This window comes from Gymnoscopelus braueri (genome assembly GCF_963280865.1).
Source record: "Gymnoscopelus braueri genome assembly, chromosome: 17".
NCBI classification, from domain to species: domain Eukaryota; kingdom Metazoa; phylum Chordata; class Actinopteri; order Myctophiformes; family Myctophidae; genus Gymnoscopelus; species Gymnoscopelus braueri.
In genome coordinates this window covers 36,661,361-36,678,123 of record NC_137617.1, presented here as the reverse complement: position 1 = coordinate 36,678,123, position 16,763 = coordinate 36,661,361, and the positions used below count along the sequence as shown (strand labels likewise).

The window sequence follows — 16,763 nt, the reverse complement described above, 5'->3', positions numbered from 1 at the left end:
GAAGGACTCCTGAATAAGTCGAAGGCTAAAGGTTATATACCCAGTAAGTAATATCTCATTACAGTTCATTTGGTTTCCTGAAAGTTCCACGAATTTTGTACATTTTTTTAATATCGTGCACTGTTTTCTTCTTACTACCTCTGTTACTGAATATTGTTTTGTACAGACTTCAAAAAAATACACGAGGCACAATTTAAAAAGATGGAGTCCATCGATTCCCTCGTCCAGAGGAAACAGAAGCGCGTGGAAGACCTTAAGGTAATTATGTGAATCATTGAAATGACATGATGGTGGCATTGCTGAAATACCAGTATGACATGATTGTAATCTTTTATTTTCTCTTGTGTTTTCTAACAGACACTGAGGGAAAAGACTCCTTTGAATCCAGTTAAATTTTTGAGCTTTCTGTTTTATAACCACTACTAGCTTAGCAGTTCCATACACTTCCAAGGTTCATTTGTTTTTGTGCTGTGTATCGTTTATAGAAGCCACCAGCAGGCCCTGCTTCCTTGTTCAGCCCTGCACTGAGCAAACCAGCTGATGACAAACGCAGACATATTACCCCAGCCACTAAACCTGTGCTTAAGAAACCTGCCCAGAAGGAAGATGCTCCACACCCAGGAGGACGTAGCGCGTGGAAGGAATACGTTATCCCAAACAGTTCCTTTCCTCTCCATCAGGCGCATCAGGGGGAGGCAGCATAGAGACCAGGATTAGGATTACATTTGTAGTATGCTGTATTCACTACTACAAGAGTGACTTTTGTTGTTGCAGTTTCATATGAATGGATTTTGGATAATTATGGTTATTGACTGTTCTTTATTGACTGGGGGGGTTTACCAGGCTAACAGTGATGTAGCTCAGGGTTCCTCTTGTAGACCTCAATGGCAAACTCGTCTGTCTGTGCATAATCTTTACAGACGTCAATATAATCACCAATCTCTAGCTGAAATGGGACATCCGTTTTGTCTCCTAAGTAAATCCAATTGTGTGTCTGCAGAAATAAGAAACGAGAGGCTAAGAATCCATTATTTTGTGTCACATTCACACATGCAGTACTGTTCTGTAGCTCTGGTAGGCTTACATGTTATTTGACTGGTGGGTTTAAATTCACATATTTTCCATGTCTACAAAGGATAGGTTTTAGCAAAGAATAACTGCTGCAATTTGAAGTACTTGATGTATGTATTTGTGTTTGAATTTATTGTGTCTTTATATGCATTTATTATAAAATAAATATTTATTTGCTGTACTACAAGCCAGATCTTTGTCTTTGTCCTTCTTCCACGCTGTAAGCAGCTCTGGCTCCCTCTACTGCCATAAAGGGGAAAATGAACTCTACCAACAATTTTAGGAAGGAAATTAAGGCTCCACAAAATAATGACAGAAACTTGTTCCTTGCATCCTCCGTACCAGTGTACCAAAAACTCTTAATTTAGCCAGTTTCTAGCTTGAGTCGCTTGTGTGTTCCAGTAACCATTCCGAATTTAATGAAAGTGGTGACATGCCTAGTGTGGAGGAAAACAAACAGATTCAGGAAAAGTAACGTTCAGATTTGACTTTGCACATCAGTGTTAAATAGCTCCATACATAACCATTGCTATAGGGTGTTTGCAGTGGTGGAAAGTAACTAGGTACATTTACTCAAGCACTGTACTTGAGTATTGAGAATTTTGACATACTTTTACTTGATGGAGTATTTCCAGTTTTCAGTACTTTTACTTTACTACTAACTACATCTCAGAGGCAGATATTTTACTTTCACTCCACTATTATATGAAACTTAAGTCACTAGTTTCTTTGTAGATTTGGATTTTTACAAAACATATTAGCCACTTCAGCCCTATATACATTTCGGCCTTTTGAAAATAGCTGATCTACAAGTTCACAATGCGACACATTTTGAGATTGTAGATCTGCTATTTTAAAGATTTTTTGGGGCATTTTACACATTTGAAAACTTGGGAAATGGAACATTAAGCGTAATGAGTTCTTTGGCTAGACTGCACTCTTGCATTGCATCATTGCACTTTTGTACTTTAAGTATATTTTGATACCAATACTTTTGTACTTTTCCTTTTTTAATTTTTGAAAGAAAAATTTTAGCACCTTTTCCACCACTGGGTGTTTGTTCAGTAGCAGCAGCTCTTTAGTAAACATAATGGGTTGTCGCGGGATACGGAGATACATGACACAGGATCAAGTGAAACAAGTGAAGTTGGAAGTGATGACACAAAGAAATGAGCAGACAGAATTGGAACTAGAACACTATACAATCTAAGCTGATAAATGGGTACTCTTCTGATTGGAAGAAATTGGTAACCCACCTGAAAATGTATTTTCTGTTCATTTTAAAGAGATGGGGAGGAGACCCCTGTTACTGAACAATCACCCTATAGCAATGAGTACTACAGTATCTTAACTTTCTCACGTTATATATCATTACATTAAATATCATTACACTATCACTTTAAGGGGGGGGGGGGGCTTGAGAAAGTGCACATTTTCTTGATTTCATTCTTTTTTTCAACTCTGCAGTCAAATGAGCCGTGGTTTCTGAGTTGTGTGTAGTTGCAAATTTTTTATTGGGAAACGACAGTCCTGTCACAGGTTACCATGGTAACAGCATAACATGGTAAGATGTCACCCTGACAGTCCTGCTGTCATATCGGGCCCCTCTCACAGCACTGTTTGACAGGAATGTCCTGGTACTGGTCATTGTGTCTCCATATCAAGGTCAGTATTGTCAGTATCATTTGAGATGATACCATGATACTGACCATGATACCGACATGATACCGACATGGTACTGACCATGATACTGACCATGATACCGACATGGTACTGACCATGATACTGACCATGATACCGACATGGTACTGACCATGATACCGTCATGGTACTGACCATGATGATACCATGATACCATGATAGTGACCATGATACTGACCATGATACCGACATGATACTGACCATGATGATACCATGATGCTGACCATGATACTGACCATGATGCTGACCATGGTACTGACCATGGTACTGACCATGATACTGACCATGGTACTGACCAGGGTAGGCCTACTGACCATGATACCGTCATGATACTGACAAGATACATGATACTGACCATGATACCGTCATGATACTGACAAGATACATGATACTGACCATGATACCGTCATGATACTGACAAGATACATGATACTGACCATGATACCGTCATGATACTGACAAGATACATGATACTGACCATGATACCGTCATGATACTGACAAGATACATGATACTGACCATGATACTGACAAGATACTGACATGATACTGACCATGATACTTATAATATTAGTATTATATAATTATAATCAACACAATGCACAATAAAAAAACAAGTTAACATTTGAATTGGGTGTGGGGTGCGGTTGGTTGTGGGGGGCGGTTGAGAAACATTGACCTAATTCTGATACAACCATGCCTGCAGCATCTGCGTGTGTACAGTAGGTGGCGGCAATAGGCCACGAAGCTATCATACAGGGAGAAAGTTCATGTTCAACTTCTTTAGACGATGGTCTATCTATCTGTCCAGACTTGCCCCCTGCTGTTAATTGTTTGTGAGACTTTCTCTACACGAACCTGAATGAACATTTGGATTGGCCTCGGGGGATCATCAGTTCACACCCACTGCTGATTGGCTGTGTTGAATCATCAGACGCTGTAAGCAGTCGTAGAGAGGTAAGGTGATTCATAGCGTGAACTTCTTTTGGCTTGTCCTATAGTAACCCCGTGTCTGGGGTGATGAACCACGCATCACCACGCATCATCATACGAGCGAGGAGTCAGCGGTTTACATTTAGCTTAGCTGACACTGACAGTGGTTCTCAACCTGTGGGTCGGGTAGTACCTAGGGCCAGGGGGGTACCCATGTGTGTGTGTGTGTGTGTGTGTGTGTGTGTGTGTGTGTGTGTGTGTGTGTGTGTGTGTGTGTGTGTGTGTGTGTGGGGGGGGGGGGGGGGGGGGGGGTGGTGATTACTGCATCAAAAGTAATGGTCAAACATTGGCCAAATTGTCAAATAATATAAGAGGTAAAAATCGTGAAAATAGCAGATCTACAAGTCGGGAGGCGTTGTGAGCTTGTAGATCTGCTATTTCCACAATATTTATCTGTGGAACAAAGTCAAACTAAATGTAATGCCTCAACTCCTTCAATTCCAAGTGCTTGTCAGGGTGGGGGGTCCCCAGTTCAAATTATGATTATTTTGGGGTGGTCCCCAGTTCAAATATGATTATTTTGGGGTGGTCCCCAGTTCAAATATGATTATTTTGGGGGGTCACAGCCTGAGAACCACTGATTTAGGGGACCGTAGATGAGATCTTGAGCTTTCTATAATACTATTCTCCAAAGTTTGCAATCTTTCTTGATATAGTGGTTTTAATCACCCATAATATTTTTTGGCCAAAAAGAAAAAAGATCATCTAATCATTGCTATAAAGTGTCTGTCCAGTAACATGGGTCTCTCAGCTCTTTAAACAGAAAAAAAAAATTCTACCAATTTCATCCAACCATCCAATTTTGGCTGCTCATTTCTTTGTATCATCACTTCCAAATTCACTTGTTTATCCTGTATACTGTATGACTTCTCTCTCCTGATTTTGAAGTTGATATCCCAAACTAAAAAGGTAATTTTCTGTTTACTAAAGAGATGGAGAGACAGGAAGACCCGTTACTGAACAAACACTCCAGCAATGACTGCTACAAGAATATATCACTTATTTTAATAGCCTATTAACACTTATTTTATATATATTTTTAAAAACATTACTTACAAATCAGCACCTTTAATTCATAATTCATTTCCATGCTTGAACTAATACTTAGTAGTAGTCACAACAGGCTTTTTTTAGTGTTATATCATTAATTGATATTAATAATATAATGATATTATATTATAATAATAATATAATTATATAATATTTGACAAGTTGGCAGTGAGGGAGAGGAAGACCAAGGACAGAAATAAACTGTTAATTTGCCAGGTTTGACAGTGAAGGATGGAAAGGAAAGTTATTTTCTGAGGAAATAGTTAGTGCGCATAAAATAAATAAACAAACAGCAGCCGTCAATGCAATTACAAGTTTATTGAAAATACCTCTGAATTGTATTTCAGAATATATTTCATATTTTACATATCATTCAGAAGACTTTAACAACCATTTGTTCCCCTAATAATGAAGAGTAAAGAATTTTTTGAAGCTCTGAACAGCAGACGTTCTTTGCATTGCTTGTGGTATAAACTTCTATGCTTGGTGAGTTCTAAAATGCTCCAATATTCCTCCACAATTGTTAGGCCTATATGAAAGCACTGTTATGCCTGGTGTTTCATGTTGAGATGCCATGTCTTAAAACTAGTTGGCACATCCATCAGGGTCACTTTTCACAAGTTTAAAATGTGTCTGGATAAATAATTGATTAAACATTTGCACCACGTGTAAGGTTTGCACTTGCTTTTCGTTTTCTTTTTCCCTTTTTCCATTAAAACAGGATAGACCTGTATAGTTCCCATTTGCATTAAGTTTTGTATTAAGTAATGTTAGCCAATCCCACAGTTCACCTCTTTGGTCTATCGCAGTGGTTCTCAAACTTTTTAAAATGTATTTCAAAGACCCCCATAAGTCTGAGAGTTACAGACCTGTAAGGGTCCATTTGGACCCCCCTCAGGGAACACTGGACCCCATGTCGAGAACCACAGGTCTATCTTAAAATACTCATGCATGTATAAAACAACACAATATTCCACGCGGTGAACAAGGGTTGTAAACCTGAACTTCAAGTCAGATTAGCTGAATGGTATTTGTACCTTTTTGGAATAGGATGTGACTCAAGATCAGGAAATGGAGAAGTCATAAGGCATTAGGTAGGCTCCTAACTTTTTGGCCAAAATAAATGGATGCTGTATTCAATTGAAATGCTTTTTTTTTGTAGATTGTCCGCCAAATCTGAAAAGTAGAAAACCTACTGTACCAGACAAATTAAACAATTTGCATCTCTAGAGAGCCAGAGGATAGAAATAAATGAATAAGTAAATGTGCATGCCAGCACGAAACCAGGACTTTTTGATGCAATGCTCCTCAAATTATTTTTGTGACAATCAACTCTGTAGAACATCATCAAAGGGAAACTATACCATTTCTCACAAAACAGTTACAGCAACAGTTCTGATTATCAACAAAAAGCTATGCTACTTCACAGTACATTACAAAAATAGATGCAGTGCAGAAGTTTTGCCATTAGAATGACGAGAAAACGGTATAACACGACACCTACGACCATGCAAGGCATGTTTTTTTGTAACACCCAGAACTGTTGCATGAACGGTTGCTAATATTGACCAACAATGCCCCCCCCCCAAGTAGGGTTGGGATCCGGAACCTGGAGGAATCGGAGGAACCGGATCCAACATTGAGGAACCGGAATCGGTTCCATCACATTTGGAACCGTTTTCCATCACACTGTCAGAGCTGGTTATGTGGACTTCACGTCTGCTATGCAATTACAATACCAGTGGTTCTCAAACGTTTAAATTTCAAGGACCACCATAACTCTGAGAGTGTACAAATGGAACCAAATGGACCCATGAAGGTCCATTCCATTTGTACACTCAAGAGTTACAGACCTTTAAGGGTCCATTTGGAAGCCCCTCAAGTAACCCAGAGGGTCCCTGTACCTCACTTTAAGAACCAGTGAGGTATATACTGTATAGGAATACATAGGAATCGTTAAAGGGAATCATTAAGGAACCGAAATCGTTAAAATCCTAAAGGATCCCAACCCCTAACCCTCAAGATTCTGCTGTTTGCTCTGGCCGTCTCCCCGCGCTGTCTTTCAGGAACAAGAGGACAGGGAGGACAGATCTCAAGAACAGCAAAAGCGACTGATACTACCACATTTAAAAGAACTTCCACTGTGCTATGTATGTCGAGCGGAAAAAAGCAACATCGAGCTACACATGTGCAATAAGATGGCCCATATGCATGGCGGTCAAAAGAAAAATGTCACTTGGCACATTTCTGGGTACAATGGCGTGTTCATTTAGAAATAACAAGGATAGGTTAAAGGCAAAAAAGATCTTGTTTGAGAGATATTCAACATTTAAAAGTTAACAATGAATGGCAGTTTCAATTTAAGTTTGTGAAAATGGGTCCCTAAAATTGTCCTGAGATAATGCTACTGAATAATCTCATGAGAGTCAAAATGTTATACCAACATGAGGTTATGTACTGTATGTAGTCAATGGCTAATGTCTATCTTTAAACCACTTAAACCCTCCCCCCCCCCCCCCCCCACCCCCACACACACACACACCCCAAATCTCTTCGGCAAAAATAGGGAACACTAGGGTTCATGTGGTTTAGAATAATTGGCCAATTTTTGTTTCGTTACTCTATGGATGAGAATTTATAAAGGAAGTAATAAAAGCTTTTGTCTTTTTAGTTATAAAAGCTCATTTGGAAACATGCTCTTCACTTGTTTTCTTGTAAGGGTTCTCAGTAAAACGCATTTAGGTCTGGGTTCCCTCAATTTGAGCTCTTTTCATGTAAATAATAAGCATTGTTCAACAGGACATTACAACAGTAAGTAATTCATACTGTTATTTCCCTTGAATATGATTTTTTTTGTCTTTTTCTCTCATTGAAGAAAACTAAACTGAGGGCAAGTTGCTAAGTAGGGTTAATTGAAATCGCTGTAAAATGTTTGCTGTAAACGGTAATAACAAAGGCCATAGTATCCAAATAAGCATCATACCCAATGGAATGACACACTGGTATTCTATATTTCAGCGCTCTATTCATTGTAAATATAGTATAGAGTATTGACTGAGTAATATTAATTTGCTTAGATCCAGAAAACACACTGCATGAAAACTATGGACACCACAGTGCCAAAAATGGTTTTGAGGATGTAGTTGACTGTTGAAATGATGCTATTTCAGTCCTAGACACTAAGTCCAAAGACATTTCTGACTGATTGCCTCTGCAACGATTTGTATCACTGCAACAAAATCAGCTGTCTTAACTATAAGAGCGATGGCTACGCTAGGAGCTTTGGCAAGAATGTCTTTTGTTGCAGCTACACACCACCAAAAACAGGAGAAATGAGTTCAAGACTCATGACATTTATCTTTAAGATACAAGAGATTGTACAGCTGTCAATGGAGAGTTGAGGGAATGGTTGTAGCTACACAAAAGAAAAGAGCTCCTCCAAAATTGACACTATTTTACTTTGTTGGTTTCCTCATTTAGCTTGTTTGTCTTGAAGCTGACCCACATTTCAGAAAATAACTTCTTAGCCACTTCTGTAGCTCCCATCTCCTGTGCGCTGTAACCTAGCGTGGACTACTTCACGGGATACTCTCTTGCGGTCGCTGGCCAGGCCCAGGCGGCACATGGCGTCGATGAAAATCGTGGTAAGGTTGATCTTTGCGCCAAACTCACTCGTCGCGTAGTCAAAGGGAAACGTGTGGTGATAGTTGTGGAATCCCTCACCTTAGGAGACAAGAGTAAAGAGCAGTCAGCATGCATGCAGCTATTTTGTCTGATTAACAAATAATCACATCAATAGTCACATCAACACATCACTCAACTTATGTAAATTACATAATAAGTAAAATTACATGTATATTACTATTATATTATCTGGAAAATATTTGAGAGTTATGCAAACGTGATTGAGATTATGCATGCAACCTTAAAGCTAATAGGGCAATTAGGGCATAGCATTTCTTTTCCCATAGAGATTTCCGAAAATATTTACATAAATGATTTGGAACCAAGCCATCCAGGCTCCTGGTGAATCATGACCATTGAACATTTGATTCTATGTCAAAAAGTATTTGAAAACTGCAAAAAAGGGGTATTTATTAAATATAGTATATAATATAATTAAATATTCAAATTTTTCTTTTTACACAGAATCAAATGTTTTATGGTCATGATTCACCGGGAGCCTGAATGGCTTGGTTCCAGATTAAAATGATTTATATAAATATTTTTCGGAAATCTTTATGGGGGAAATGAATGGGGTTTCTATCTGTGGCACCACAAAATGGCCGCCACTGCTATGCCCTGTATATGGGGCATACTGGAACAATGATTTAAGGTGGCTCTGAAGCTTTAATCGTTATTCAAGCATAATGAATGTTGTTTTTTTACGACAACACTTCCATTTTCAGCGGCCGCAGCCTAAGTGGAGGCAAAACATTAGCTGAACATGTTAGACAATCAATTACATGGATACCAACACGGATACAGGATGGGTGGGCACTAGGGACATCTGGGCACCTCGATGTAAAATTGGCAATTTTGTCCAAAATGTTAATGTTACTTGGTCTTAGTAATGTAAAGTACACATGTACAACATGTACCCTTCAACTTCTTGTTTATGCCCCAAAATGACTGGATATACAGGTTGTGTAGCAATTTGTAGCAATTGTAGAAATATTGGACCTTAATTGTCGAATATTTAAGCTTGTTCTAATCATGTATACTTTAATTTGCTTAAAAACTAAATATATATATTTTTTACATTTTGGAAAAAATAGCCAATTTAACACTGAGGTGCCCACTCTTCTTTGGTGCCCACCTATCTTGTTACTGTACCTTCTTGAACACACACCTGACACACATCATGCGCTACTTGGCTGAGTTCTGAGAGAAAACACCTACTATATTCCTTTATATTCCCCAATCAACTTCTGATGAATAGGCATAACAAACCTTATATCCATTCCATACCTACAACATACAATACTTTTATGTAAACCTTACCTGATTTGAAGTGTGCGCTAGAAACACAAGCACCGCCTCATGTCCAATCCTTTTGTTTTATATCTTTTATATTTAACCATTAGTTGTCTTCAATTTATTTTGACCAGCAGTGGCAGCTGTTAGGCGGTTACACTTGGCTCAATTCGCTTTGTAGATTACAGATCCGGTCTGGGTCTAGAGCAGATACGGAAACGTTATGTGCCTTTATGTCTGTGTGCAAATTGCAGGCTAGTAGGCGGGCTCTAGACCGCATCAGACTGGTTTGATTTGGAACATAAACCAGGCTTTCCACAAATACTGTGGAAAGCCTGGTGACGTGAGTTTATATGTGATAATTTCTCAAGATGGAGCCATTTACTTCTTTAATTTTGGAACCCAACAACACAGCCAGATGACATGTTAAGATGGCGAGTACCTAACCTACAACCAAATAACTTTACTACCATTCTGAGGTGATTCATGTTTGCCTCCAATCTAATATTCTGTTGTTTTGCCTTAATCATTCATGACATACTGTAAGAACAAAAGGGGCCTTAATGTAATCATTCTTTGATTGTCTCTATACTATAGACTGTAACTTAACCACTTTCAACCTGGTGTCTCTATTTCGGGCATGTCGTTATGGATGAAACATTTCAACACTTTTAGAAATTGTTCATAAGCTTTCACAGAGAGAGAAAACAGCTGACCTAGCAGACCTACAAGCTCAGTTGTGAGCTTGTAGATCAGCCATTTTCGGCTATTTTAACCCATTCAATCCGGGAACGCATCTCTGTCATTTTAGATTTCTTTGGCTATTCAAAAATAGCAGATATACAAGCTCATCCGCGCTATGAGCTTGTAGATCTGCTTTTTTTCTTTTTTTTTTTGCGGACATTTGTAACTCAAATCTTTGCTTCTGGGGGTCTTTGCTTCCCTGGAACTAAATATTTTACAAATGTTCGCTTTAAAAATATATATGTATATTATACAGCATTGTATAGCGCGGCACTCGGTGCCGCGCTATGAGCTTGTAGATCTGCTATTTTTGAATAGCCAAAGAAATCTTAAAATGACACAAATGATGCTTTCCCGGTCTCGATGGCTTAAGAATGAACTAGGGCGTGAGTGGTGAATGTTCATACCTATGGCGCTGAACGCGACAAACTTGTTCTCCCTGGGGTTGATGTTTCCGTCATAGGGTCTGTTCCCCCACAGGTGAGCGGCGCTGTTGACCAGCCAGGTGGCGTTCAGAACCAAGGTGTACCTCAGCAGAGCTGGGACGAAGTACGCCACCCATAGTGTCTCTCCCCACAGGTACCAAGGCACGAACATGGGGAGGCCAAAGCAAAGGAGCAACACAGACAGCTTGTAATACCTATAGAGGGGAAACGGATGGAGTTCAAACCCATGCACTTATTATTTTCCTAAGTGGAATTTGATTTAGTTTAATTCCCTCAGGACTGACAGTGTATATATAATGTGCCTGTATTTAAGCTCTGATGTAAGTGATTGGCATGCACTTTACACTGGTATTCTTCTATGTCAATCTACCAATGGGCTCCTTCCCATTTTCTTAACCCTTTACTTTTTCTAATACAAAACAGGTTAAATCAACAACGCTACAAAAAGAGAAGGAATGCTAAAAACAGATTGAAGCCGTTTAGACTTAAATACTTCCACTTGACGGATTTAAATGCACTTACCTCCTTTGAAACATCACAACTTTGTCAGCCTTTAGGTCGCTGAGCTCCAACTTTTTTCCTTTTTCAATGACGTCGGGGTGCTTGCGCACCAGCAACCAGCCAATGTGGGCATAAAGAAGCCCCGGGTGGCGTTGTGAGGGTCAGCATCGGTCTCTGAATATTTGTGGTGAACCCTGTGGTCTCGAGCCCATTCAAAGATATCATTCTGTGGGTTGATGCAAAGACAAAGATTACATACACTGTGTAGTCAAGATGGTACTTACACTGTTATGATAACTGCCATTATGCTGTTACTTCCAACTGTGCGTGTGTGCATGTTATGACTGTCTGTGACCTTAAAGGGATATTTCCCTTTTAACATGTTTGGGGTCATTTAAACGTCTACTCTGGCTTTTGTGGGCACCCCGGACCGTTTTTAAGTTGCTTGATTCAGTATTTAGATATTTGATATTCATTTTATCAGACACGCCCCCTTCCTATATAAACCCATTGAAACTTCAAACTCCATTTTAACCATGATAAATTCATCGAAAACACCCGTCCTTGGTTCTGGTGACTGATATTTGTGTTTTTTCAATTACTTTTTTCATTGATTTTATATAATTTTCTGGGGAAATGAAAAAAAGGAATTTACCCCAAAAAAAATAACATATTAGGAGGGCACTATGTGTCACCAGAACCAAGGACGAGTGTTTTTGATGAATCAATCATGGTTAAAATGGAGTTTGAAGTAACAATGGGTTTGTACTTTGTATAGGAAGGGGGCGGGTCCGATAAAAATGAATATCAAATATCTAAATACTGAATCAAGCAACTTAAAAACTGTCTGGGGTGCTCACAAAAGCCTGAGAAGACGTTAAAACGACCCCAAACATGTTTGAAAGTGAAACATCCCTTTAACGCTCTGCAGTTACCTGGAAGGCCATGGAGTTAGCAGCAGCAAGGAAGATTCTTAGGGGCACTGAGGCCTTATAAGATCTGTGGCTCCACAGTCGATGAGCTCCTGCCGTCACTCCTAAAGCACTTACCAAAAAGCAAAACACAGCTGCGGGAGAAACAAAGGAGTTCGTCATCAAACAACACTATAATAACTTTCTCGCACATTCACACCCCATGTCATGAATCGTTTATTGTACTTGGATGACTCACTGTGCAAAAATGAATTCGTGGGCGTCAACACATGACTAAAGTCGACATCTGGGTGTACAAGGAACTAATTGGAGCGATGCTTTTCAACCAGCGATCAGTGAAAAGGGAAGTAGTATCAATTACTCCAGACTATTCACAAATGAGTTGTCTAATGTAATTGAGTAATTACATGCGTTAAGGGGGGGCATCTTGTGGCATTAACCCATTTAGATCTGAGGCCGATTTTAAAAATGCCTTCTAGGCTTTCTGAAAATCGTAATTTTTTAATTCAAAATACATTTACATAGCAACATGGAAAATGACATTTCCCGGTTTTAAAGGTATATATATACTATATACTATAGTTTTGGGTTAAACTGTGATAATGTCGGTGCTCGGTCCTAGGACACATGGGTATAACCATGGATACAGCCATTCTAAGGTTGAATTCTAGCTGAAAGCTGTGGTGATCGAGCCCTCGGACCTTCGCGCACGTTGGGACATGTGGCAGCCGGCGTGACTTTACATGATTCCAAACCCTCACACTCTTGGGATTCTGCACAAAGGAGCAGACTGCCGTGTCCTAAGAACCACACGTACTGTAGGTGGATGTGAATTCTACTTAAAAAAAAAGTCATGTTTTATACATGGAGAACAAAACCCTGTATAATCAGACATGACACCTGAAAGGGCAGAAATAGACAAAGATACCTCTGAGCAGCAGCTAAATAAGAATATCAGAAATCACCAGTCATTGGTAAAACAACAACTGGAAGCTTAAATAGGAACAGCCAAGTTCCCGTTTCAGTGTCGTGAAGTGCACAATAATACCTATAACAAGCTGTAATTAGCAGGCGTGTTGTTTTGATGTTGCGGATATCCACATTACAGTACAATGAGCATGCAAATTTGCCGTGTCACCACGATACCATTCCACGAAAACTCAAGCCCTTCACAATATCACATCATAGAGGTCTTAAAGGCTTTGCTGGCCACATTTGAGGCAGATCTGGTCAACCTGCTAGGAGCAGTTTGTAAAAGTATCATAGTGCCACCAGTGGGTGGCACCATGATAGGATTCAAAATTGGCTGGCAGATGTCTTCACGCCAGGACTCTGATCAAACTCGTGTCAGATTTAGGCCTGGGCCGCAGCGTGCCGGTCCAGGCACCCCAGGCTGCAATGCCAGCCTGACAGCGTGTCACGGGTTCGAATCCCGTTCCCGACGACCTTTGCTGCGTGTCTCTCTCCCCATTTCCTGTCAGTCTACAGTACTAAGAAAAAAAACTTGTGTCAGATTTGACCATAATAGTCGGGTTACCCACGTCCTATGGACATTTTACGCCTCGCGGCAAAATGCTGGCAAACCACTCTTCACGATTAGCCTATAACCACCTGGGAGAAAGTGGGCTGGTGCCTTTTGAAGCCATATTATGACATAACGTTACAGCTGTGACTTTATGGCTTCCGAAATATTATTTAACCCCTCAACGTGATTCAACCACATCTGCACACACAGAACTAAAGATATGCGTCTATAAAAACTATCAAAACTGGTCAAACATTGGCCAAATCGTCAAATGATATAAGAAAGAGGCAACAATTGTGAAAATTGCCGATCTACAAGCTCACAACACGGCGTTGTGAGTGAGCTTGTAGATCTGCTGTTTTCACAATATTTATCTATGGGAACCCAGTCAAATTAAATGCAATGCCTCAACTCCTACAATTCCAAGTGCTTGTCAGGGTGGTGGTGGGGGGGTCCCCAGTTCAAGTATGATTATTTTGGGGGGTGGCGTGGCCTGAAAAGGTTGAGAACCACTACTTTACTCAATACTTACACCAAACCAAGGTCAAGGGAGATGCTGCAGGGACTTGTGAAACGCCATAAGCAGCTCCTACGTGCAATAAAGTCATTAGGATGACATTCTTCCAGACCATGATGCGTTGGGGTTTGGGGCCTTCTTTCTCCTGGTATGCGTGGTCAAAAGCATCATCTTCTGTCTGTGTCGTCGGCTCTGAAACAACCTTATTATTCCCGTTGCTGATGCTGGACCTGATGATGCGCTTCACCGGATAATCTGAGATCTCAGCCTCTGTCATGGTTGGTTTGGCTGCTAATAATATTGTCTGCAAAAAAAATCAATAGAAAATAAAAAAAACAAATAAAAAACGACATACATTTTTATATTTTTATATATTTTTTAATATGTATATATATATGTATTTTTTACATTAGATTTTTTTTATATATTATAAAAAATAAAAAAAACGACATATATTTTGTTATTATATCAGATCCTTTGTCTAGACCATACGGTTACAAAAGCACGTCCTGCATTAATTGCAGTGCTGCTGCTTTGCCTGGGCTTGGAGACCAGTGTTGCCAGATTGTGCGAGAGAAATAATCATCCAGGTCTATGAAAACAAAGCCCAAAAGAAGCGACTATTATAGGCCACATTGAGCACCATTTGAAAATAGCAGATCTACAAGCTCACAAGGCGTTGCGATGCGACGCGTTGTGAGCTTGCAGAGCTATTTAAATAAAATCATGGGAGAGAAAAAAAAGAAGGGGAAATGTGGAATAAACGAACACAAAATCCTGTGGGGGGGGGTGGCCCTGTTACAACATCTTTTTAGATGGGGTGTGCGGACAAATAGGCTACAAATTAATCTTGACATGAAAATGTTTGAGAACCACTGGTTTAAACAACAATATGAAACAAGCCCTAAATAAGCAACTACACTTTAGAAACAAGCCCAAAAAATAGCCGCAACAACCAATAATTTACGTGTTGTACGCGACTTTACAGAAAAACAAGCCCCAAAGTCGCATCTAATAAGCGGACATGGCAACACTGCTTGGAGACAGACAGGATGGAACGTGATGATGCTGTTGCATAAGCATAATATTTATATTTACAGGAAAAAAATCGAATATAGGAAACGCGCAGCAACCCACGCCTATTAATTTATACTCACCAGATGTAGACTTTGACGAGGGTTGAAGGGTTTTTAATGAGTGATATTAAGTTATGTAGCCACCAAAACTACGACTTACAGAAGAGGAAATAAACGGACTGCTGCTGATGTTGCGTCTGTGTGAGAATGAAATGAAGTGCGGCTCTTCTGGCAGCGATTGGACAAGCGGGCAGCGTTGCCAGATTGCAGGAGAAATAAGCAACCGGGTTTGTTGATTGATTTAATACTTTATTAACAGTTTGCATTTCTGGTGTTAAGCTTAGACGTTAATAGGACCAGACCAGTTACCATTTGCAGACAGGTGCTCTTTTATGGTGGTTTTGAAGGAGAGTAAGGAATCACACTCTTGGTATAGGGATTGATTGATTGATTGATTGATTGATTGATTGATTGATTGATTGATTGATTCATTGAATACATTATTAGCAGTTTGCAAAGACAAGCACAGGGAAGCACAGTTCAATACAAGGTCTGTTAAGAGGATTTTAAACCCAAGAAAGCACTATATGGCTTGTTTCCATTGGGGTCCTTTGTACTCAATTCATCAGTCATCAATTCCACATTTTGGTGGCATATTAGCAGTAGAATGAATTTAACCCCATGCTTGTGCTGAATCTGGGTTGAGTGAGCTCAGTGGAGCTCCCCCTATCTATGAAAACATGCCCAAAAGAAGGGACTATAGGCTACAGCTAGTTGAAAATAGCAGATCTACAAGCTCACAGCGTGTTGCGACGCGTTGTGAGCTTGTAGATCTGCTATTTTCCTTAAAAAATAGGTAATTTTGGAACGTTTTTGAAACATAACAACACAAATTTTGTATGTATTGGGTTGTTGAAATATTTTCAGATGGGGGGCCGATTTGCGGACAAATATTAATTAATCTGGGTGTCCTTCCTTGCCATGAAAATGTTTGAGAAACACTGGTTGTTTAAGCAACATTGATTGAGCTGAAATGAGCTGAAATGAGCTACTATAGAAACAAGAACAAAAAAACGCAAGATACCAATATTTAACAACTTTACAGGGGGGGAGCCCAAAGTAGCTTATAATAAGCGGACATGGCAACCCTGCTCGATACCCACCTTACGACACGTTTCATTGGCTGTCCTTTTATCTGCTGTTCACCGGTTTATTCATTCGCTGCCAGCAT

At 39.7% G+C, this 16,763-nt stretch overlaps 1 protein-coding gene across 1 annotated transcript; it reads right to left on the bottom strand.

Moving 5' to 3' along the window:
• Positions 1-7,354: 7,354 nt before the first annotated feature.
• Positions 7,355-15,737, bottom strand: scd (stearoyl-CoA desaturase (delta-9-desaturase)). Its single transcript, XM_080454892.1, is given in 7 exon segments — positions 7,355-8,537; positions 10,943-11,175; positions 11,504-11,615; positions 11,618-11,708; positions 12,418-12,548; positions 14,472-14,760; positions 15,614-15,737. Coding segments are annotated over 6 exon segments (1,029 nt in total). The 5' UTR covers positions 14,734-14,760; positions 15,614-15,737; the 3' UTR covers positions 7,355-8,337.
• Positions 15,738-16,763: the final 1,026 nt, after the last annotated feature.